The 24,423-nt window shown below is 44.0% G+C and overlaps 1 protein-coding gene across 5 annotated transcripts; it reads left to right on the top strand.

Moving 5' to 3' along the window:
- Positions 1-39: 39 nt before the first annotated feature.
- On the top strand, positions 40-24,423 carry BCL2L14 (BCL2 like 14). 5 transcript variants are annotated; one of them, XM_058190674.1, is made up of 8 exons: positions 40-191; positions 5,916-5,986; positions 7,848-7,895; positions 14,047-14,522; positions 15,887-16,054; positions 18,356-18,426; positions 21,083-21,358; positions 23,548-24,423. In XM_058190674.1, exons 4-8 carry the CDS (start codon positions 14,075-14,077, stop codon positions 23,587-23,589), a joined length of 1,005 nt encoding a protein of 334 aa, XP_058046657.1. In that variant the 5' UTR covers positions 40-191; positions 5,916-5,986; positions 7,848-7,895; positions 14,047-14,074; the 3' UTR covers positions 23,590-24,423. The 5 variants fall into 5 exon arrangements, with proteins under 5 accessions (XP_058046657.1, XP_058046660.1, XP_058046659.1 ...); XM_058190677.1 differs by lacking the exon at positions 5,916-5,986; XM_058190676.1 differs by lacking the exon at positions 7,848-7,895 and having other exon boundaries at positions 5,921-5,986.

Here is a 24,423-nt window from a genome sequence, read left to right as displayed (position 1 = left end):
AAAGCTCTTCTCATTCTTTCATTTGAATTCCTCCCTTGAGTCACATTTGCTGTTGGACTCACAGCTCAAACGGGGAGATTTTATCAACTCCCTCAACCATTTAGTAATTTTGTAGGCAGACCTACAAACCTGTAGGAAGATCGGGAAGACACGTCTTCTTAAGGACCGTTGGAGGCACTAAAAATTCAAAGGTATTGCTTCAAATTATTCATAATGATGAGCTACATTGAAATGTTGGGTTTGTTTAAACCTGGATGGTAGATATCCTCTTGGGAGTTTTGTTACATCGATGTTACCAAGTGAAACAACTTCTAGCTCTGCTGAGGAAGAGGGGTAAAAAAATCTTGACGGTGTTTCAAAATGATCCTTATTTATTTTATTTTATTTTATTTATTTATTTTGTCACACAGTATATATAAACGTAAGCATGAAATAACTATACAATATATAAGCATATATATAAGTATGAGTATTTATTAACTATATTAATTGGATATAACGAAAGAAACAATAGGACAGGAACGGTAGGCACTCTTGTCCTCTTATGCACGCCCCTTACAGACCTCTTAGGAATGGGGTGAGGTCAATGGTAGATAGTTTTTGGTTGAAGCTTTGGGGATTTTGGGAAGAGACCACAGAGTCAGGTAATGAATTCCAAGCATTAACAACTCTGTTACTGAAGTAATATTTTCTGCAATCAAGATCCTGCAATCAATCCTGCAGTACATATTGCCACCACAGACATCCCTTTGCTGAATGTTCTAGTCCTGACTTTTTCTGGGGGGGAAAGAGGTGGCAAATGGGTTAAAATGGGGCTGAAAGGTTTAACAGATTAACAGAGTTGGAAGGGACCTTGTAGGTCATCTAGTCCGACCCCCGCCCCGCCCCCCCAAGCAGGAGGTTCTCGTTGTTGATGTTCCTGGCAGTGGAAAGGGATGAAGTATCTACCTGTTGCCATTTTCTCTGGGAAGCCCAAAGAAAGAGACGACATCACAACTTTTCAAAATGTTTCTGAAGAAACCTTTTGCCTTCAATGGAGGCTGCGTTTCTGAGTTGATTCTCCATCGATTTAATCATTTCGGTTGCATAGCCTTTCCTGTGGCATTTTTTACTCACTCTTTGGATCCTTTTTGTGCTTGTAATGTTTTTGGTGGGTTTTTATTTTTTTTTAATTGAACCTGGAATCTTTCCAGAGAATTTGGGTTAATGGGCTGATGGAAAATATCTCTAAGAAGGAGGTCAGCATTTTTGCAGGAAAACCCAACCTGTAGGCCAGGGGTGAAATCCAGCAGGTTCTGACAGGTTCTGGAGAACCGGTAGCAGAAATTTTGAGCAGTTTGGAGAACCGGCAGTGGAAATTTTGAGTAGTTTGGAGAACTGGCAAATACCATTTTGCAATCTCCTTCCCTTGGAGTGGGGAGGGAATGGGGATTTTGCAGTATCCTTCCCCTGGAGTGGGGTGGAAATGGGGATTTTGCAGTATCCTTCCCCTGGAGTGGGGTGGAAATGGAGATTTTGCAGTATCCTTCCCCTGGAGTCGGGAGGGAATGGGGATTTTGCAGTATCCTTCCCCTGCCACGACCACCAAGCCATGCCACGCCCGCCAAGCCACGCCCACAGAACTGGTAGTAAAAAAAATTGGATTTTACCACTGCTCTAGGCATCTGGGAGAGGACAATAAGTGTCCCTACTTTTTGCCTTCTTAATTTACCTGCCCCACCTCCCAATTTAATGGACTGTTCGAATTTCTTTGGGGATGTTTTTAATGATCCCCTTGTTTGCAGCTCTCCCCAGAAACAGTGTCCTCACTGTATCACTATACGAGTTAATGGACTATTTTTATTTTCATGAAAAATACACTTCTCTTAGCAGCTCTTTTTTTTTTTTTCCCTAGGAAGAATTTCTTGTCATATCACCCTTAGCACTCCCATTGTGGTAAAAGCCTTTATAATGAACCGGTCGGATTGCAGGCAAGGAAGAAAAGATATACTGTAGTTCAGAATTCTATCTGAATTGCTAATCTTTTTTTTTTTAAATTGATTTCAATTGTGTCTGATTCTCAAAAGCTGCCCTGGACAAATCCCCACAGTTTTCTTGGCAAGGTTTTTCAGAACTGGTATGTCATTGTTTCCTTCTTAGGGTTGAGAGAAAGTGGCTGGCCCAAGATCACTGGCTTTGTGCGTAAGGTGGGATCAGAACTCATAGGTTCCTGGTCCCTAACCTGGTGCCTTCACTAATGTACCAAACGGGGTCTCCATTTCGCTATCCATTTATTTATCCAGAACAACTAGACACAAGGACAGTTTTCCCCTCATGCCATCATTCTGCTAAACAACTAATTCCCACAACACTGTCAAACTATTTACAAGACTGTATTACTATTATTTTTCTCATCCTTCCTATTACCTATCTCCTTTTCTACCTAGGACTATAACCGTTCTTTATTATTATTATTATTATTATTTATTCAATTTTTATACCGCCCTTCTCCCGAAGGACTCAGGGCGGTGTACAGCCAAGGTAAAACAAACAATGTAATATACAATTTAAAATACGAATTAAAAAACTTATTACATAATTGGCCTAAAACTTTGGAACATAAAAACTAAAACCCATTAAAAATTAATAATAAAAATTTAAAAAATTTAAAACCAATAAAATTTAAGCCAGCCCCGCGCGAATAAATAAATGTGTTTTCAATTCGCGGCGGAAGGTCCGAAGGTCAGGTATTTGGCGTAAGCCCGGGGGAAGCTTGTTCCAGAGGGTAGGAGCCCCCACAGAGAAGGATCTTTCCCTGGAGGCCGCCAGCCGACATTGCTTGGCGGACGGCATCCTGAGAAGTCCCTCTCTGTGTGAGCGTACGGGTCGGTGGGAGGCATGAGGTAACAGCAGACGGTCCCATAAGTACCCAGGCCCTAAGCCATGGAGCGCTTTAAAGGTAGTAACCAAAACCTTAAAGTGCACCCGAAAGACCACAGGTAGCCAGTGCAGTCTGCGCAGGAGTGGTGTTACGTGGGAGCTACGTGAAGCTCCCTCTATCACCCGCGCAGCTGCATTCTGGACTAACTGAAGCCTCCGGGTGCACCTCAAGAGGAGCCCCATGTAGAGAGCATTACAATAATCCAATAATCTGCTTGTATCTTTATGATTTATATTGTTTTATTTAGTTTCCTAGTATGATTTCTGTTGATCTGCTTATTTAATATCCTATGACTACCTCTAAGTGTTGTATCTTGTGATTCATGATGAATGTATTTATGGTGTTTATGCACACTTATATCATTTATGTATACTGAGAGCTTATGCTCAGGGGTAAAATGCATTTACCTTCACTACCGAATCTGAAATGTGAGCGTGCACGCCTTTCCTGCACATGCGCACGGCCTTCTGCACATGCACAGAGGGTCAGAAATGGGACGTGATGACATCCCAGCGGGTGGGCGGAGCCTCCCACCCAGTGGTGGATTTCAAAAATGTTTACTACCACTTCTGTAGGTGTGGCTTGATGGGCGTGGCAGGGGAAGGATACTGTAAAATCTCCATTCCCTCCCCAATCCAGGGGAAGGTTACTGCAAAATACCCATTTCCTCCCGATCAGCTGGAACTTGGGAGGCAAAGAATAGATGGGGGCGGGGCCAGTCAGAATTTTTACTACCAGTTCTCCAAACTACTCAAATTTTCCACTGCCGGTTCTCCAGAACTGGTCAGAACCTGCTGAAACCCACCTCTGCTCCCGCCACCGGATCTACTGGCTTGGATAGATCCGGCTGGATTTCACCACTGCTTATGCACAAAGACAAATTCCTTGTCTGTCCAATCACACACTTGGCCAATAAAGAATTCTAATTCTAATTTAGGGGACGTGGTGGCGGCTCAGGGGCTAGGACGCTGAGCTTGTCGATCAAAAGGTCGGCAGTTCAGCGGTTCAAATACCTAATGCTGCCATGTAACAGAGTGAGCTCCCGTGACTTGTCCCAGCTTTTGCCAACCTAGCAGTTTCGAAAGCACGTAAAAAATGCAAGTAGAAAAAATAGGGACCACCTTTGGTGGGAAGGTAACAGCGTTCCGTGCGCCTTTGGCGTTGAGTCATGCCGGCCACATGACCACGGAGACGTCTTCGGACAGTGCTGGCTCTTCAGTTTTGAAACAGAGATGAGCACCGCCCCCTAGAGTCAGGAACGACTAGTACGTATGTGCGAGGGGAACCTTTACCTTTACCTTTCATTCTAATTTATGCTTGCATGGAAAGGATAAGTAACATAAAATACCTCCTTGATGGTTATTGAAATGATATAATTTATTTATTTATTTTTTATTTATTTATTTTTTGCATTTTTATACCGCCCTATCTCCCTAGGGACTCAGGGTGGTTTACAGCCAGATAAAAACATACATATAAATACAGAATAAAATCACAGTTAAAAAACTTATTAAATAAGGCCGAATATTTAAAATAGAAATACAAATAATAAAACCCCATTAAAAACCAAATTCAAAATTTAAAAAATTCTAGTCCAGTCCTGCGCAAATAAATAGATGTGTCTTAAGCTCGCGGCGGAAGGTTCGAAGGTCAGGAAGTTGGCGAAGTCCTGGGGGAAGTTCATTCCAGAGGGTGGGAGCCCCCACAGAGAAGGCCCTTCCCCTGGGTGTCGCCAGCCGGCACTGCCTGGCCGATGGCACCCTGAGGAGTCCCTCTCTGTGAGAGCGCACGGGTCGGTGAGAGGCAATCGGTGGCAGCCGATTGCTTATAACCTTATTTGTTGAAAAGAGCTTCTTAAAGCCAACGGGGCCCTGCCAGAAAAGTAGTGGGCCGAAGAAATGTTTCAATTTCTCAGAAACAAGAAGTGAAGCAAGGCAATCACATCACTTTTGTAAACTGGCACAAACTTGTTTTTGTACTTTGAATGGTTTCTAGAAGAGAGATCACATCCGAGTTTACGAAGGTTACAAAGGCTGATACGCCTAAAATAAATTGGCTGCTCCAGAAATAGTTTGCTAGCAATTTCATTTTAGCTTCTGTAAAATGAAGGAAGCAAGGAGATAGAGAATGGGCACCTTTGGACCTGTATGAAACCTGGAATTTCCTAGGGCAGGGATCTGCAAGCTTGGCTCTTTTAAGACTTGTGGACTTCAATTCCCAGAGTTCCTTTGCTGTCTGAGGAACTCTGGGAGTTGAATTCCACAAGTCTTAAAAGAGCCAAGTTTGCAGACCCCTGGCCTAGACTTTTCAGCTGCGCCACATGTTTGATCCATGCAATGAGCATCCTAAACAAAGCAGGTTTTTTTTTTAACTTGGTGACCAGGTCATCGTTTGTAATGTATGGTGATATTAGACCTAGTTACATCAGTGGATTAATTTATCAGATGGAGTTATTTTGATAACATTGTCAGGGTCTGGAGGATCATAGGATTGCCATGTGAGCCCAAATAAGATGGGCTGTTTGGAATAGCAGACCCTTATTCCCGTGTAAAGTCACACAAAAAAAGGTTAACTTGTTGGTTTTATTCAACGGCCATGAATTGGTTGGGCACAGAAAGTGTTGAAATCCGTAGCGTTTAGTCATCTCTGCGGGTGAGGAAATCCTGTGCTAAATTTTAGAGAAGTGGAACATTTGATTTCTGGTGGCTCTTATTGTTGCTGTTCTCAAAGAGAAGAAAAGGAGGGTTTCCCATCCTGAATCTAATGGAATCGGGTGACTAAGAAGAAAATATAAGGAGTCGTTGAATTTCTTCTTGAGATAAATGTGTGGCTCCCAACAGTGAGAGGCAGGGGTGGGATTCAGCCGGTTCGGACCAATTCTGGAGAACCGGCAGCTCCGACAATCAGCTGAGAGTGAACCAGTTCTCTCCGACGATCAGCTGGGCCCACCTGCCCACCCCTGCACTATACCAACTTATATTTCCTTTGTTTGAAGCCCAGCTGATAGGTGTGGAAGAGAGGATTGCCGTGCCTCAGCTGTTTTACTCACCGGGGCTGCAGTAGAAGGTAAGTTTTAAAGCTGTTTTCAAATGCACTGCGCAAGCACGGAGCATGTGATTGGTGAGTGTGCAAGTGTAGCAAACATCTGTGTGCTCAGCGCATGGTCAACAAACCGGTTTTTGCACCGGTTGAATCCCACCACTGGTGAGAGGTTGGATGCTTTGCCATCACCTATAAGAACCATTTTTTTTCTTAGAGGACCACACAGATGTGCTTTGGAAGCTCAACCCTGAATCAGAATTTGAAAAAAACACTGTGCTGGGCGAGAGGAGAGAATTTATCATCGTTTCTCAAAGAGCGTGGCTTCTGTTGCTGAGCAATACATTTTAAAAGATTATGGTAACTTCAGGAGTTGCAAACTAATGAAACCTTTAGGGGTGCCTGCAGGTTCAAAAATTGAATCTGGTTTGACACGGAGTGCAAGAGAGATAGCAACAACTTGTTTCATTTAAAAGCTTTCCTGAGTGTTTGGGGGCAGTGGTGGGATTCAAATTATTTTATTTTATTTATTTATTTATTTATTTTATTTTATTTTATTTTATTTATTTATTTATTTATTTATTTGTCACAACAGTATATATAAGCATAAGCATGAAATAACTATACGATATATAAGCATAAATATAATCATAAGTATGTAATAACTATATGAAATTGGATACAGCCAAAGGGAACATTAGGACAGGAACAGTAGGCACGCTCGTGCTCTTATGCACGTCCCTTACAGACCTCTTAGGAATGGGGTGAGGTCAATAGTCTTTGGTTAAAGCTTTGGGGATTTTGGGAAGAGACCACAGAACTGGTTCTCTGCCCTAATGATTGGCTGGGTGGGTGTGGCCATGGTGGGCGTGGTCAGTGGGTGTGACAGGCAGCACTCGGCCTCCTGCACACCCTCTGGGAGCAAAAACGGGCCACAGGGGCACAGCGCTGCACCCCGTCCCCCGTTTTATACCCCCTGCAGCCCCTGGGGAGCAAAAATGGGCCACGAGGGGGCACCGCACCACCCCACGCCCCGTTTTTATACCCATTAGGCTTCCCTGCAGCCCCTGGGGCGCAAAAATTGGCCACGGAAGCACCGCACGCCCCCCTTGCACCGTGGATAGCTCAGGCTGTAAGGAGCCTGTTATTAGAACACAGTAGCCTGCAATTACTGCAGGTTCAAGCCCGGCCCAAGGTTGACTCAGCCTTCCATCCTTTATAAGGTAGGTAAAATGAGGACCCAGATTGTTGGGGGGGCAATAAGTTGACTTTGTAAAATATACAAATAGAATGAGACTATTGCCTTATACACTGTAAGCCGCCCTGAGTCTTCGGAAAAGGGCGGGATATAAATGTAAATTAAAAAAAAATTTTTTGGGGGGGCCTATTAGGCCTCCCTCCGCTATTGGGAGCCAAAACGGAACACATAGGGACTTCTGGAAGGGGCGTGGAGCCAGCCAGCAACAATCTGTTCAGCCAAAGTAGTGCGAACCGGTTGAATCCCACCAGTGGATTGGGGTCTTATTTAATATGACCTAGCTTGTCTTTCCCAGATATTCTCAGCTGGAGAATTCCGACATTGGGGTAATACAAGCAACGTGCTCTGATTTTTTTTCTTTTTTTTTAAAAAAAAAGTTAACAAAGTTTATTGTAGAATTAAATAGAAATACAGACAAAAATTAGACGAAAAAAGAGGAAGGAAGAAGCAAAGAGAAATAAGAAAGGAAACAAAGTGAGTTCTGACTTTTTTCAGTGAGGTAGAATTAAAAAAAAAACTTGCTCCAGCCTTTTGGTTTATGTTTCTAAATATTTCAAGCCATTTCAATAACGACAAAATCAAGCTAATTATCAAAACCTTACATTACAATTTCATGGGGTTTTTTTTCAGTGCCAAGTACGAAATCCAGAAGTGATTTCCAAATAGAAACAAAACTAGGTACGTTCTTTAATTAAGAGAATTAATTTTGCCAACTCTGCCAACTCCTACCACCTTGTACCATCCAGTCTTCCGTTGTGGGAACTAATGTGTCCTTCCATCTTTTCTCACTGTTACAAATGCCATCTTTTTTAATTGTCACCACTATCACCTGTTTTCCTTCTGTTATTCACTTAGAACAGGGGTCCCCAAACTTGGCAGCTTTAAGACTTGTGGACTTCAACTCCCAGAATTCTCTAGCCAGCATAGCTAGCTGGAGAATTCTGGGAGTTGAAGTCCACAAGTCTTAAAGCTGCCAAGTTTGAAGACCTCTGACTTAGAACCATCAATACACAAATTTATGGCCAAAGGTGCTTCCTCTTAGGTACATTTTAAAACCTTTTTATTCTATTGTTTTATACCAGGGGTCTGCAACCTTAAATACTCAAAGAACCATTTGGCCCCTTTTCCCAGAGAAAAGAAAACACGAGGAGCCACAAAACATGGGTGGGCGTGGCCAACTCGATGTCACTCACTTCCACCAGTCACATGACCCCCCTAGCCACGCCTCCCCAGCCGGTCATTAGGGTAAAGAACCAGTTGTTAAAAAACACCGGGAACCACAAAATCCTTTTGACATATCTCTCTCTCTCCCCTCCCTCCCTCCCTCTCTCCCCCCGTCTCTCCCTCTCTCTCTGCATCTCTCTATGTCTCTCTTTCTCACCCTTTCTCTGTATCTTTCTGTCTCTGCCCTGGCCGCTTCTTCATCCCCTACCGTTGCCCTTATCTTCTCAGGCCAGGCGAGGAGTGACTGGGAGGGGAGGGTGAGGGGCAGGGCCAGCCAGTGGTGGGATCACTTGACAGGGAGCCACAGCTGAGTGTTGTGTCTCGTTCAATCTCACCTCAGCCGGGGTCTTTTTATCTGCTTCCGAACACGGAGGAATGTTCTAGTATGCCTCCCGGCCCCAGCCCTGGCTCCATGCCCAGACAGGCTGAAGAGGAAGAAATACCTCCAGCCCCCAGCTCTGGCTCCATGCCCAGGCAAATGGAGCAACTAGACCCCTCCCCCTCCTCCACAGCATGTGAGCCTGAGGGAGGTCAATTGCCAACAGCTGCAGACTGGAGTGACCCTTGCTTCAGAAGAATTGATAGGCGGCGGTGTCAGAAGGAAGGGAGGGTCAGGCCTGGATAAGTGCTGAGTCATGGAGCCACACCCCATGGCCTATATAAAGGATCTGCTTTCTGGCATTCTCTGAGTCAGGCAAAGTCTAAACATATCTTGCTGGTCACTTTCTGGTCTCCTGCCTGCCCTGAGGACTTTGCTAGGACTTTGGCAGAGCTGCAGAGGCACATCTGATTCGGATTTCCCTGACCCGGCCGTCAGCGGAGGAGTGGGACACGACACTGAGGGCAGCTCCAGAGCCGCAGGTTGCTGACCCCTGTTTTATACCCATTGTCCAGGCAAACTCTTGAAGCACCCACTAAAAGTTTAAAATAGATCTCTGTTACAATTCTGAAAACAGAATGGATCATAATGGAAGTAACCCTTTGATCAGTTGGAGGTCCTTCAGGCTGGGTTGTCCACGAGAAGAAAGTCAAAATGTCAAGATGGGAGCTTCAGTTGCTTAGCTTCTTCGATTCCCTTCTTTGCATGCCTCCGAGACCAGAGATCATCAGTTTCAGTTCTTAAAATTCCAAATGAGCAAATGCAGGGGGATTTGTTTTGGGGGAAGCACATGTGAATGGGCAGCTGAGAGAAAACCGATGTTTCTCAACTGTAGTCATTTGAAGATGCGTGGACTTCAACTTCCAGAATTCCCCTGCCAGCTGAGCCAGACAAATGCCTCTGTGGTTCAATTTCAACCATGGTACTAATAAAGGAGAATATTTGTAGCTCAGGGTTGACATGAGGACTCCTTGGAAGCTTCCTTGTTTTCCTGCAGACGTTTCATTACCCAAACTAGGTAACATCATCAGTGCTAATCTTGATGATGTTACCTAATTTGGGTAATGAAACATCTGGAAGAAAACAAGCAAGTTCAGAGAGCACCAAGGACCCCTCATGGGTCTTCTGAATTCCCAAAGAAAACAAATTGTTTTGCATCTCTTCCTGATTCTCTTGGCCAGCCTGTTAGAATCTTGCAGCCCATGACTTTGAGCAAAGCTAGCTAGCAATACAAAAGAAATGTAAAATATGTTCTCTTCCTGTATTCTTTGCAAACCTTTTAGCAGATTATTATATATATATATATATATATATATATATATATATATATATATATATATATATATATATATATATATATATATATATATATATATATATATATATATATATATATATTTATATATATATGTATGTATGTATGTATGTATGTATGTATGTATATAGGTTTTTGGTTGTTCGGGTTTTCTCCCGTGTAAAATTGGAAGTGTCTTGGTGACGTTTCGACGAAGTCTCATTCGTCATCTTCAGGCTTCAGCTTCGTGCTTCTGGGAGCAATGTGTGATCGCAGCTGTTTCTTCCTTTTAACTGCTAGTGGGGGTTTGAACTGATTGGGTGGGAGCTTGGCTGTGCTCTGATTGGATGGGGGTTTTTCTGTGCTCTGATTGGCTGGGGGTGTGTCCTGTGTTGGTGGGGGCTTGGTTGTGCTCAGTCTAGTCTGTGCTGCAGGGGGATTTGATATATATATATATATATATATATATATATATGGATAATAAGCCCAATTGGGCTTTTGAGCACATGCGCTAAAATAAATCCCCCCAAAAATAAGCCCCCCCCCAAAATATTTAAATGCATGCGTAGCCCATATCCGCCATATCCTCTGGTTAGGGTTAGGGAGACAGAGCTGGAAATCAGGTAAGATAGCAAGAAGTCTTGCTCCACTGTTTCTCACTTGTCCTTCTTTCTTGTGTTGGAAGAAATATCCATCTGGGCTCAGTTCCAAGTGGGGACAAAGACACTGGAAACATGGAGGCTGCTTGGAAAGATGGTTTAATGGTGGTCAGGATCACATGGCTTGAGTTCCTGAACAGAAAAGGGCTGAGATCCTGTGTGCTCCCTGGCTTTATGCTTTTTCTGAGCTTTGAACTTTCTGAGGCACAAGAAGAGTACCCTGATTGGCTGTCAGACTCCCAGGGGGTGGGGGTCTTAGCTAGCCTTGCTGGCTGATGTAATCTTCCCAGGTGCCATGTGGTGAGTTTCAGTTGCTAGATGGGTTCTATTATGTTGCAGATGATGATGGCCCATTGACAAAGGTGGGGAGAATGAGTTTCTACCTCTGACCCATTGACAAAGGTGGGGGGAAATGAGTGAGCTTGGCTGAGGCTTTAATGGCCCATTGACAAAGGTGGGGGGGAGTCAGGAAGCTGCTTTGTCTTTAAAACATGTTTCTCCATTTCTCATCCAGGGAAATATATTCTGCCTTTTAAATATTTTCTAAAATATTTCATTCTGCTAGGAGGGGGGTGGGTGCTAAATTCCTACACTTGCTTCCAAAAAAACCTTTGGTAATAAAGGACCAATTATTGTCTTCACCAAATCTTGACTTTTGAAGAAGTGGTAAACCATGATGCTGTGTATTTTTCCTTTTCTGATGTGAGTAAAAGTAGAAAATAACTTTATTGTCCCTTTGAATGTACATTAATTGGCATACGTTAAAATGAAATTTCATTGCATACAGCTCTGAAAGGGTTGCCACCTCCAATATACACTACATATAAATACATACATACATACATACATACATACATACATACATACATACAAAATTATGCATATACCCACATATGTTATATGACACAGAGAAACAACACAGTCTAGTTCAGATATATATAAATGTACATGGCGGGAAAAACGAACCTTGTGACTTTACTACACGGATGGCAAAGGGAACAAAGCTGTTATAAAATCTATTAGTCCTGCTAGAAAGTGTTAAAGTGGAAGGAAATGGGAACAATGTGTCAGAAAATTACCGATTCCTAATAAACCAGGAATCCTGGCTTATCGTTAGCAATTAAAGGGGTTAAAACAGATGGAAAGGCAGCTGCCTTGATTGCAGTAGATGGAAACTACCTCAGGCTACATTACTTTATATTGCGTTAATCAGTTAAAAACAATATTGGATATAAATATTAAAAATAAAGAATGCGACCCTACTCACTCCAGTATACACAGAGAAAGTGGAGTTAGAAGCCAAGGGGGCTTCCTAAATGTTATAGGACCCAAATTAGCATGCTGAGAAAATGTGAAAAGGAAAGTAAAAAAGAACAACTGGCCAGAAAGCCTCTGAAACTGGTGGGAAAGCTGAGTTATATTTGTGCTTCCAGATAAACACATTAACTTGGGCTGTAACAAAAATGAAGCTCGGGAAATGTATTTCTTGAATGAAATTCAAGAAAACAGAACAGTGCTTTTCCAACTTAGTAATGTTAAGAGATGTGTGGACTTCAACTCCCAGAATGCCCCAGCCAACTTTGCTAGCTGGGGAATTCTGGGAGTTAAAAGTCTACAGATTTTAAAGTTGCCAAGTTGGAGAAACACTAAAATAAAGCATGCAGCAAATGCCTAATCAGAAAGACTTTCGTACCTCTGGCTAACGATCAGAAGAAGACAAATAGCACTTTTTAAAAAACTAATACACTTTATTAGAAGCAGAAACTTTTGTGAGCGTTGATATAATGTGTTAGTCAGAAAAAAGGCTACTCGACTCCTGATTCTTGGCCACCATATTTGAGATGATTCTCCTTCTACAGGGAACGGGTCTGGGGAGTCCATGGGAAGAGGTTTAAAAAATGTCAAGATTGTGGTGGTTTTAATTGTGTGATTAAAGCCTTGCCTCTTTTTTTTTTTTTTTTTTAAATTCCTACCATTTGGAGATGTTATCTCAGCTGTTTTTGACTACCCTTGGACTTGGGTGTTGGATATAAAACAGCGTCTAGCGACCATCTTGACATCTCAAAATGTTCATTAGATTCCTCACAGTGGTGGAATTCAGCGGAAGGATACTGCCAAATCTCCATTCCCTCCCCACTCCTGGGGGAAGGATACTGCCAAATCTCCATTCCCTCCCCACTCCTGAGGGAAGGATACTGCCAAATCTCCATTCCCTCCCCACTCCTGGGGGAAGGATACTGCCAAATCTCCATTCCCTCCCCACTCCAGGGGAAGGATACTGCAAAATCTCCATTCCCTCCCCACTCCTGGGGAAGGATATAGCAAAATCCCCATTCCCTCCCCACTCCAGGGGAAGGATACTGCAAAATCCTCATTCCCTCCCCACTCCTGGGTGAAGGATACTGCAAAATCTCCATTCCCTCCCCACTCCTGGGGGAAGGATACTGCAAAATCTCCATTCCCTCCCCACTCCAGGGGAAGGATACTGCAAAATCTCCATTCCCTCCCCACTCCTGGGGAAGGATACAAAATCTCCATTCCTCCCACTCCAGGGGAAGGATACTGTAAAATCTCCATTCCCTCCCCACTCCTGGGGAAGGATACAGCAAAATCCCCATTCCCTCCCCACTCCAGGCGAAGGATACTGTAAAATCTCCATTCCCTCCCCACTCCAGGGGAAGGATACTGCCAAATCTCCATTCCCTCCCCACTCCTGGGGGAAGGATACTGCCAAATCTCCATTCCCTCCCCACTCCAGGGGAAGGATACTGCAAAATCTCCATTCCCTCCCCACTCCTGGGGAAGGATACAGCAAAATCCCCATTCCCTCCCCACTCCAGGGGAAGGATACTGCAAAATCCCCATTCCCTCCCCATTCCATGGGAAAGATACTGCAAAATCCCCATTCCCTCCCCACTCCATGGGAAGGATACTGCAAAATCCCCATTCCCTCCCCACTCCATGGGAAGGATACTGCAAAATCTCCATTCCCTCCCCACTCCAGGGGGAAGGATACTGCAAAATTCCCATTCCCTCCCCACTTCAGGGAAAGGATATTGAAAAATCTCCATTCCCACCCCACTCTGAGGCCAGCCAGAGGTGGTATTTGCCAGTTCTCCAAACTACTCAAAATTTCCGCTACCGGTTCTCCAGAACCTGTCAGAACTTGCTGAATTTCACTCCTGATTCCTCAACTGAGAATCAAAATGGCAGAAAAGAAGGGAACGTGTTAAAAACGTAGAAGTGACGTGGATCTTTCTTCTTTTTCTATAGGGTGGAAGGACCTGGTAGAACCTGCAGGATGAACAACGAACACCACAACGGCCTGGCCAACATGGAAGAAATCCCGTTGGAGGATACAGACAGAAGCAGCGTAGAATTCCGAGTCCTGATGGTCTACGCACAGCGTCGACTGTCTGTGAGCAAATATGGGCAAATATTAGAAAGAAAACCCGGAATCCAGGAAGAAAGGAGAGAGGTTGTGCAAGCTGACACTCTAGCCAAAGGAGGAGAAGTGACTGTCCCAGAAATCTCTCCAGAAGATCATAAACCACCAAAGCAGAAGGAGCAGAAGAAAACAAAGAAGAAGAAGAAAGCAAAGACAAAGACAAGAACCAACTGGAAATGCTTTTGTATTCCTTCTTGCCTAAGGCTGCAAGCAAGAGACGCCAGGAACCAAGGATCCCTAAAGCCGGACTCCATCAACGGCCATGCCATGAAGGTCCTCACCAGAGTTGAGGGTTTACCAGGTGAGCATGCCATGGGTTTACTATAACTTGGGTTGTATCAGGGGTGAAATGCTCCCGGTTCAGACCGGATCGCCTGATCCGGTAGCAATGGCAGCAGGTGGTTCGGAGAACCAGTAGCAAAACTCCCTGCCCCCTCCATGCCCAGCTGAGCCACGCGTTCATCAGAAGTTTTTTTTTAACTTTTAAAAGCATTTTTTCTTCAACCGAAAAAATGCTTTTAAAAGTTTTTTTTTAAAAAAATGCCTCTGATAATCGCGCAGCTCAGCTGGGATCATCAGAGCCTTTTAAAAGCATTTTTTTAATAACCTCCTCGGCCGAAGAGGTTGTAGAAAAAATGCTTTTAAAAGTTAAAAAAAAATTGGCCACGCCCAGCCAGTCACATTACCCCCTCAAGCCACGCCCACAGAACTGGTAGTAACAAATTTTACATTTCACCCCTGGGTTATATACAATAAGGGGGATTAATTGTGATAGCATAGCAGCCTTTCCTCAAGGTGATCTTCCCACAACTTATTTCTAACAACAGTCGACCACAAGGCACGGTGAAAGAAGTCAAGATATAGCAACTGGAATGTGTGCCTGAAGTTTTGTCTGTCCTTTTATGTACCGTGGTACCTTGGTGCTCAACGGCTTTGAAACTTTGGGGCCGGGATAGCTCAGGCAGTAGAGAAGCCTGTTATTAGAACACAGAGCCTGCAATTACTGCAGGTTCAAGTCCCACCAGGCCCAAGGTTGACTCAACCTTCCACCCTTTATAAGGTAGGTAAAATGAGGACCCAGATTGTTGGGGGGGCAATAAGTTGACTTTGTAAAAAAAAATATACAAATAGAATGAGACTATTGCCTTATACATTGTAAGCCGCCCTGAGTCTTCGGAGAAGGGCGGGGTATAAATGTAAACAAAAAAAAACCAAAACTCATCGAATTTGGTGCTCAAAGCATTTTGATATGAAAATTTTGTCCTGGTCCTCATGGTGCGTGGTACTCAACGCACAAGCTAGTATGTGCCAGTGTCGGCTGCCTTGCGACTCGCGACATTATTCCTTATGGGGAAAATCTGTTTGGCACTCATCGTTTTTGGTACTCAACATGGCCATCCAACTGGGCATGACTCATATAACTGCTTATGAAAGGTACCTTTGATCCCAGTTGTGGTCCTAAGCCAAAGATTACCTGTAATTTTCGTGGGCTGTTCTCCTTTCCCTCTGGTGATGGAGCCAAACTGGATCCCAAAATGGCTGCCGTTCATTTTTCTGCCGTAACGACTATATTCATCTTTGGTTGTATGTTCCTGAATAACGCATTAACTGAAAGGAGATGATTGAATGGAATTCTTCCACTCTTGTTTTGTTTTGCTTTCCTAGATGACTCGTACATTTCTTGCTTGGCAGACAGACTCGTTGAGATAGTGGATCGTTCCAGATTTCCCGATGGGAAGAAAAACATCCCACTAATGGAACGTGCATTGAGTCTAGAAGAAGATGGTGGCTCGACCAGTAAGCCAATCCCACCTGCTGCTGTTGATGGACTAGGTAAAGTGTTTTTTTTTTCTTCATGGGGACATTTCTTGCTACTGATTTTCTGTTCATGGACATTCACAGTCCCTTGGCCACATGGGCTTTGCGGAAAGTTTCCATTTTAACGTAAGTTCTAGATGAGACCCGAACTTGCTTTCTGTATGTATGCTTCATATCAGTTCCACTCATTTCAATGCAACTATCTTCCGCAATATTGTACTGAGGAGTCTTGAACGTATTCCCAGGACCTGCACAGGGCAAAAGATTTCCCAGGCTGTTGTTCAATTGGTAATTGAGGGATTTCTAGATCCTTGTTTCCAAACCATGGCTACTCAGCAGCGCTGTTACAGAGAGGTCATCTTGCTTAGCTAGTCAAAGCAGCTCAAATAAAGAACTTGGAAAGGAAGGGTTGGCAAGACTCTACGCCCATTGTCGTTGGGGGGGAGCTAAGGGGGGAGCTGAACACACATACACCCAACTCCTCTAGTTTGAAGGAGAAAATGTATTATATAAGAGGAAGAAAAGAAGGCAGTGGCTGAGGTTTTGTTAAAAATTTTGTTTATATATAGTACCACAGAGCAAACAAAAAGTACAGTCACAATGTGCTTTACTACTCATCTATTTAATCATAATAGGAAACAGGAACAAAAGAGCATAGAGTATATACCATAGATCCAAACTTGTAAACACTGCCAGCTACTGGTTGAATACTACTGTAGTTGTTGCATAAAAATATATCCCAACAATGAATTGCAATAGTTTTTCAGTTGTAAACCACTTGACGATATGTGGACTTCAACAATGCTGGCTTGGGAATTCTGGGAGCTGAAATCCACACCTCTTCAAATGGCCAGAGTTGACAAGAATTGGTATACAGTGACAAAATTAGAGCAGTGGTGGGTTTCCAATTTTTTTACTACCGGTTCTGTGGGTGTGACTTGGTGGGGGCATGGCATGGCAGGCTTGGCAGGGGAAAATTACTGCAAAATGCCTTACACAATGTAAGCCGCCCTGAGTCTTCGGAGAAGGGCGGGATATAAATGTAAATAAAAAAAATAATCCCCATTTCCTCTTGATCAGCTGGGACTCGGGAGGCAGAGAATAGATGGGGGTGGGGCCAGTCAGAATTTTTACTACCGGTTCTCCGAACTACTCAAAATTTCCGCTACCGGTTCTCCAGAACTGGTCAGAATCTGCTGAAACCCACCTCTGGATTAGAGGTCCCATAGCCTGGAACTGCTTAGTTCATCAGATGTTACAAGAGGCAGAACTGTCCCCCAAAACAGGAACCTTAACCGGTTCAATGCCTCATGCTTGCCAAGGAGAGCTGCTGTGAACATCACAGCCTCTTCCAGCCATTTTGGCTTTCTGCTGCAGTCAGTGGAGTTGGTCCCCTGAGCAGCCAACCCAAGCCCTCCCTCTTGTTGACCCTGCAGTCAGACTACCCCATAGAGCCCCTCTGAGCCAGCCTGGAGAAGCAAGTATGGCTCATGAAAGGATCCTGACAGATTCCTCTTTCTCTGGAGGAGAGATCTGATCTCATTTCAGATTTTTCATTTGGTAGCAGAAGGAGAGCAAACTGGACAACATCATCCTCTGTTTGTTTTGACTTCTCTTCAATTATTTTGATCTTTTCTTCAAATTTTAGCTTACATCTGCTGAACATTTCCAACATTTTCATCCATGCTTTCCATTTTCTCCTTCATCTCTCCCATCTCGCTCCTCGTTTCATTATGGTTCTCGTAGTGATTGAAACAATTCATGACTTTCTGAAGTGAATTTATCTCCTCCTGCTGAATCAAACTTCCTATAGACCTTTGGCTTGAAGGACTTGCCATTGTTCATGATGGTGCAGATGATGGTGCCGATGGGATTTCCCCCCTAATTTGGTTAAATTTGAGTTTGGCATTTTAAACCAGGGGTCTCCAACCTTGGTCCCTTTAAGATTTGTGGACTTCAACTCCCAGAGTTCGTCAGCCAGCTTTGCTGGCTGAGGGACTCTGGGAGTTGAAGTCCACAAGTCATAAAGGGACCAAGGTTGGAGACCCCTATTTTAAACTATATCAATAAGGATGTTGAAAGCGATAGGAAGCTCAAGGCATTCGAGTGCCTTGTTTACTGTTTATCCAGTAATCATTTTTTTCAGGGGGAAAATCTCTATGTGGTCAAAGAAGGAGTTTGAAAACAACTTGATGGCACCTAAGCAATCAATCATTTCTAGTAGCATCTTGCAAAGCCATTAGTCCAAGAGCTTTGTTATTTTATTTGCTGTGTTAAGAAAAGAAAACCAGCTGGTTATTTTTATCTTTTTACCAGACGACGAAGAAAAGGTTATTGATGCAATAGTTGCCTTGTTACGGAAGTCCGGAGATGAGCTGACGGAAAAGGTAACCTATGGTGCCATGGATGCCAAAGCTCTGTTTGCAAATGAACTGAAGAAACTTTCACATCACTCCCTTGTTTTTCTTCATTTACAATTACAATTACATTTACAATTTAGCGCATGGATTTCAGTGCTGTCTTCTCAAAAACTCTCTCCTAAAAGCCAGGTATAACCTCCTTCCAGCACAGGGAAGAAGGTCCTCCCTTGAATTCAGAGAAAGCATGGAGCAAGTTGAAGCTTCATTAGATTCCCCATCTTGGAATGGTGCGGTGGCCTAGAGGTGGAGCTCCCGCCTCACAAATCAGGAGGCTGTGAGTTCGATCCTAGGTAGAGGCAGATATTTCTCTCTCTGGGCACACTGAGAATAGATCTGGGCACACTGAGAATAGATCTGAACAAAACTCCGCATTGGCGACAGGAAGGGCATCCGGCCATTAAAACACTCTGCTAGCTCCATTCAGTTGCCCAGAATCCACCCACCCCGCCAGTGGTGGGATTCAATTTCTTTTACTACCGGTTCTGTGGGTGTGGCTTGGTGGGCATGGCATGGCTTGGTGGGCGTGGCATGGCGGGCATGGCAGGGGAAGAATACTGTAAAATCTCCATTCCCACCCCACTCCAGGGGAAGGATACTGTAAAATCTCCATTCCCACCCCACTCCAGGGGAAGGATACTGTAAAATCTCCATTCCCACCCCACTCCATGGGAAGGATACTGCAAAATCCTCATTTCCTCCCCATCAGCTGGGACGCAGGAGGCAGAGAATAGATGGGGGCAGGGCCAGTCAGGGGTGGTATTTACCGGTTCTACAAACTACTCAAAATTTCCACTAAAGGTTCTCCTGGCAGCATGGAAGCTTCCGGCTTAGTATGGCTTCCAAAGTATGGAGTTCCATCTCCAGAACTGGTCAGAACCTGCAGAAACCCACCTCTGCACCCAGTACAGGACTTTGGGGTTGTTAAAAGAAGATGATTAGATTCCCCACCTTGGTTTATCCAAGAGAAAAATGCCTCAAGAATGCAGAATTTGGTCATCTCTGAAATAAGTCATTATTTATTAGTTCCCCTGTCTATGTTGAGCACAACTTTCCCCTGACCCGCAAAAATCAACCGTGTGATTTTCAATTATCAGAGTACCTGGAAGTATTCTCACAGACATACATTAGAAAGGCGATTTCAAAAAGCCACAGAGTCTGTAATCCTAAATACCCTTACCTGGGAGTAAATTCATTAAACATTATTTTACTGGAATAAACTGTCAGAAAAGCCCACCATTATTATCAGGGGAGCATTAAACAAACCTGACTTATGGGTGAAGGTGAAATAAAATATGAAGGGAGTCCTAGGGAACCCCATTTTAAGCTCCCACAGAAATATAAAGTAGGATATATAAATTTGACACTATTGTAGAATCTCAGATGATAAGGTTCAAGTTGTCCTCAGGAATAAAGTCATCTAGATCAGGGGTCTCCAACTTTGGTCCCTTTAAGACTTGTGAACTTCAGCTCCCAGAGATCCTCAGCCAGCTTTGCTTTGCTAGCTGAGGGATTCTGGGAGTTGAAGTCCACAAGTCTTAAAGGGACCAAGGTTGGAGACCCCTGATCTAGACCAAGGGTTCAAAAACGTTATCAAGAAGCGCCATTTGAGTGCTTGGGCATTTTCTTTTTGTTGTTGGTCCTTAATTTCTCATACAACCTCATCAAAATACAGAATAGAATACAGAATAAAAGAGTTCGGAAGGGACATTGGAGGTCTTCTAGTCCAATCCCTGCTCGGGCAGGAGATCCTACACCATTCTGCAGAAATGGCTGCCAAACACTTCTAAAAAACTCCCGTTGATGGATCACTCACAACTTCTAAATGCAAGCCATTCCACCAGGGGTGGGCTTCAAAAATTTTAGCAAGGGGTTCTCTGCCCGGTTGCTGGATGGAGTGGCCCAGTTGGCTTCCTGCACCATGGGGGGTTGTTTTTGCCCTCCCTGGGCTCTGGAGGCTTTCATCAAGCCTCCAGGAGGCCGAATACGACCTCCCCAAGCTCCGGAGGCCCTCTGGAGGCCAGAAATGGGCCTGTTTCTGGCCTTACTGTAATTCCGGTAGGCCTGTTTTTCGCTCTCCCTGAGCCTCCGAGCGCACCCTGTACTTACCTGCATCCAAAATAGGCCATGTGGGGACTCCTGGGAGGAGCGGGGTGAGGTGGGCGGGGCCAGCCAAGAGTGGGATTTGGGGGTTCTCCAACTGCACAGAATCTTAGCTAGAGGTTCTCCCGAACCCCTGCGAACCCCCCACAGCCCATCCCTGTATCCCACTGATTTATTAGTTCTAGGTTGGATTTCTCCTTGGTAAGTTTCCATCCATGAATCCATTTCACGGATTTCTGGAGGAATTCTTGCAGATCTTCATATAAAACAATTTTTTTTAAAAAAAAAATCTGACCCAGTCAACTTGTTGAAGAACTTGGCTAAGCAAACAAACATACATACATAAAATAAAATAAAATAAAATAAAATAAAATAAAATAAAATAAAATGAAATGAAATGAAATGAAATGAAATGAAATGAAATGAAATGAAATGAAATAAAATAATAAAATGAAATAAAATGAAATAAAATGAAATATAAAATAAAGTAATAAAATAAAATAGCTTTTCTTTCCTCTTCCAGATGAAGAAGGATAAGACCTTCTGTCAGAGTATCTGGGATATGATGACCTCCTATGCCTTCTTCAGGAGAGTGACGGACCAGTTCCTTGAGGAGATGCCCATAGACTCCACAATGAATTCAGAGGATGAAGTTAAGAGCATGAAAGTTGCATTGATTATGGAAGCCACAACCAGACTCACTGCAGTGGACAATCATCCCATGAATCTTGTGCTGGGCTTTGGAACAAAATACCTGCAGGAAAACTTCAGCCCTTGGATTCAAAGCCGAGGGGGATGGGTAAGAGATTGTCTAAATCTGTTTTTCTCAGCTGTGGCAGCTTTAAGATGGATGGACTTTAACTCCCAGAACTCCCCAGCCAACATGCTGTCTGGGGAATTCTTGGAGTTGAAGCCCACCCATCTTAAACTTGCCAGGGTCCAAAAAAACCCAAAACAATGGTTTAATGAATTCAAGCCACATGTTCTTAGATGCTACCAGGGGTGAAATGCTACCGGTTTGGGCCAGTTTGGACGAACCTGTAGTAAAAAAAATGCTACTGGTTCAGGCAAACCGGTATTTCCAACAATCAGCTGGACAACGATTAGGTGTGACGTGCTATTTATATTAGCTAGAATCGTCGGGATTTCCTGCTTTCTAGCGAATCTAAATCATGTGGCACAGTGGATTCCCCTCCCCTCACTGTTCTACTTACCTTTGCAGACTCGGAAGGCTGCAAAATGTTCCTTTTTTAGCGCTGCTCGGTAGCAGACTCACAGAACTGGTAGCAGACTTCACCACTGGATGCTACTATCTGTTGTCCACTTTGGGAGAGATAATTATACTTGGGTTCTCTGCAGTCTGTAAAAACCTTTAAAGGAAACCAATGATTTCATCAACATTATTCCTGTAACTGCACATGTTTTCATAAGCTCTTTCGAGAAGAATGTAGTAATTGAACTGAAAAATTAAATCTTCTCAGAGAATTCCATAAACGGTAGCTCTGCAACACAAAGCAATGGAGGAGGAGACTTTAAGAGCGTTTCGTTATGATGAGTAGGACAACCGCTGGGAATCCTGAGGATTAAACTTTGGTTAATCCATTGATCTTAACACAATACTGCAGTATAGTTATGCTACAAGACTTAAGTGGGGAAGGTAAGCCCTTTGTGGCTTGGTATTTTCTCAGCAGAGTTTCCAGAGCTCTGGTGGAGTTGAAGGGAGGTCACACTCTTCTCAACATTGCGCGTATTGTGACATTCTGATCTGTCACTGCAGTTTTTTTCTCCCTTTCTCGAACAGAATCTCCACTTCATCAGAGCATCCTTAGAAAAGTTTTTTTTCCCCCAAGTTAGAGAGACTTTGGGAAGAACTTTAAATAAGGTCTGCAGCTTTCCTTGGGATCTGTGTGAAAACAGATTCTTTATGTCAGGTTTCTCTAAGAGAATTTTAGAAGACGTATCCAAAAGAGGGAACACGGTGGCCTTGTGCACTCTCTTTTCTTCTTGTGTCTGTCTGTCCCGGTCAAACTATGAGGAGCAAGTTGAGGAGAACATTTCTAAAGCAGCTCTTCATCACTGTAGCTTAGAAGAAGAGGTCTGTCGTGTCCCATTCCTCCGCTGACGGCCGGGTCAGGGAAATCTGAATCAGGCGTGCCTCTGCAGCTCTGCCAAAGTCCTAGCAAAGTCCTCAGGGCAGGCAGGAGACCAGAAAGTGACTTCAGCAATATAAGATAGACTTTGCCTGACTCAGAGAATGCCAGACAGCAGATCCTTTATATAGGCCATGGGGTGTGGCTCCATGACTCAGCACTTATCCCGGCCTGCCCCTCCCTTCCTTCTGTTGACGCCGCTTATCAATTCTCCTGAAGCGAGGGTCACTCCAGTCTGCAGCTGTTGGTAATTGACCTTCCTCAGGCTCACATGCTGTGGGGGAGGGGTCTAGTTGCTCCGTTTGCCTGGGCATGGAGCCAGGGCTGGGGGCTGGAGGCACTTCTTCTTCCTCAGCCTGTCTGGGCATGGAGCCAGGGCTGGGGCCGGGAGGCATGCTAGGACATTCCTCAGCGTTCAGAAGCAGATAAGACGGGCCCGGCTGCGGGGGAAGCGAACGAGACACAACAAGGTCTATGCTGCTCAGAATGACTATATTTCTGGTAGTCTTCAGTTCCTACTTGCCATCAGAGGCTTTTTTTCTTTTCTTTTAAAGGCCAAAAAAAATGCTTTTAAAAAAAAAGAACAGCCTCTGACGATCAGGCAACTTAGCTGGGGTCGTCAGAGGAGCTTTTTAAAAGCATTTTTTTACAACCTCTTGGGCCAAAGAGGTTGTAGAAAAAAATGCTTTTAAAAGTTAAAAAAAAAAAGTTGGACCACGCCCACCCAGTCACATTACCACCCCCCCACCAAGCCACGCCCACAGAACCGGTAGTTACAAATTTTACATTCTACCACTGCATTGATCCCCTTTCTCCTTTCTTTCCCCCCTTCCCGCAGCTGAAAGCCTTAGGATTACCAGACCAGGAAGAAGTTGAATAAGGGAAGGAGCTCCTCTTCAAGAGCGTTGGTCAATATGGAGAAAAGTGATTGGGATGTGAGAGGAAAAACTTAAGTCACTCCCAGGATTGCCTCCAATACAAGGAGATGATGGTTCATGGAATCTTTTGGAAGACCTGCAACTGCAGCACTAGATGTCACGGGACGAGGACAGGATCTGCAATATCTGTTTTAGTCAAAGAGACGAAAGAGCCATGATGCAGCCTTATTATCGGAGGGACCCGAAGTCTCCTGGCGGAATGAAGCTAACTTATTTTACAGATTTAGCTTCCGGGTCTAAATGAAGCACGAGACGCAACCCATCCTTGCTCCTTCAGTCTGGATGGGAGCTTTAGGGCAAGAAGGATGGCTGCCTTGAGCCAGGAATGTGAAGACTGACATTGGGCTGCCTCGATCTCTTTTTCCTGGTGTGTGTGTGTGTGTGTGTGTGTGTGTGTGTGTGTGTGTGTGTGTCTGAAGGGTAGGGTTCCAAAAAGACAAGATGGCTGCTACTTCTTGACTTTTTGTGAGCTCCCTTTGCCCCCTGGGGTCGTTGTCATTGTTGCTCATAAACTGCTGCTCGCTTTGTAGCTCTCCGTCTTGAGGATCCTTGCGTTTTTTTAATTCAACAGATCTCTCGCCCTCTTTCCTTGGGAAGGTTTGGTACAAGTGTAAATAGGACATGACACAATGGGTTTGGCCAAAGAAAAGGTGCACTAGGGATGATAGACTTGAATCTGGATCGGAAAGTAATTGAATCCTAAGACACAAAATTAGCTTAAGTCACGGCAATTGATTTCAATGTACATTAATTAAGAGAACAATAAAACAAGTGAT

This window comes from Ahaetulla prasina, chromosome 7, assembly GCF_028640845.1.
Source record: "Ahaetulla prasina isolate Xishuangbanna chromosome 7, ASM2864084v1, whole genome shotgun sequence".
Lineage (NCBI taxonomy): Eukaryota > Metazoa > Chordata > Lepidosauria > Squamata > Colubridae > Ahaetulla > Ahaetulla prasina.
Note: the sequence above shows the minus strand (reverse complement) of the source record. Positions and strands in the feature narration are given on the sequence as shown.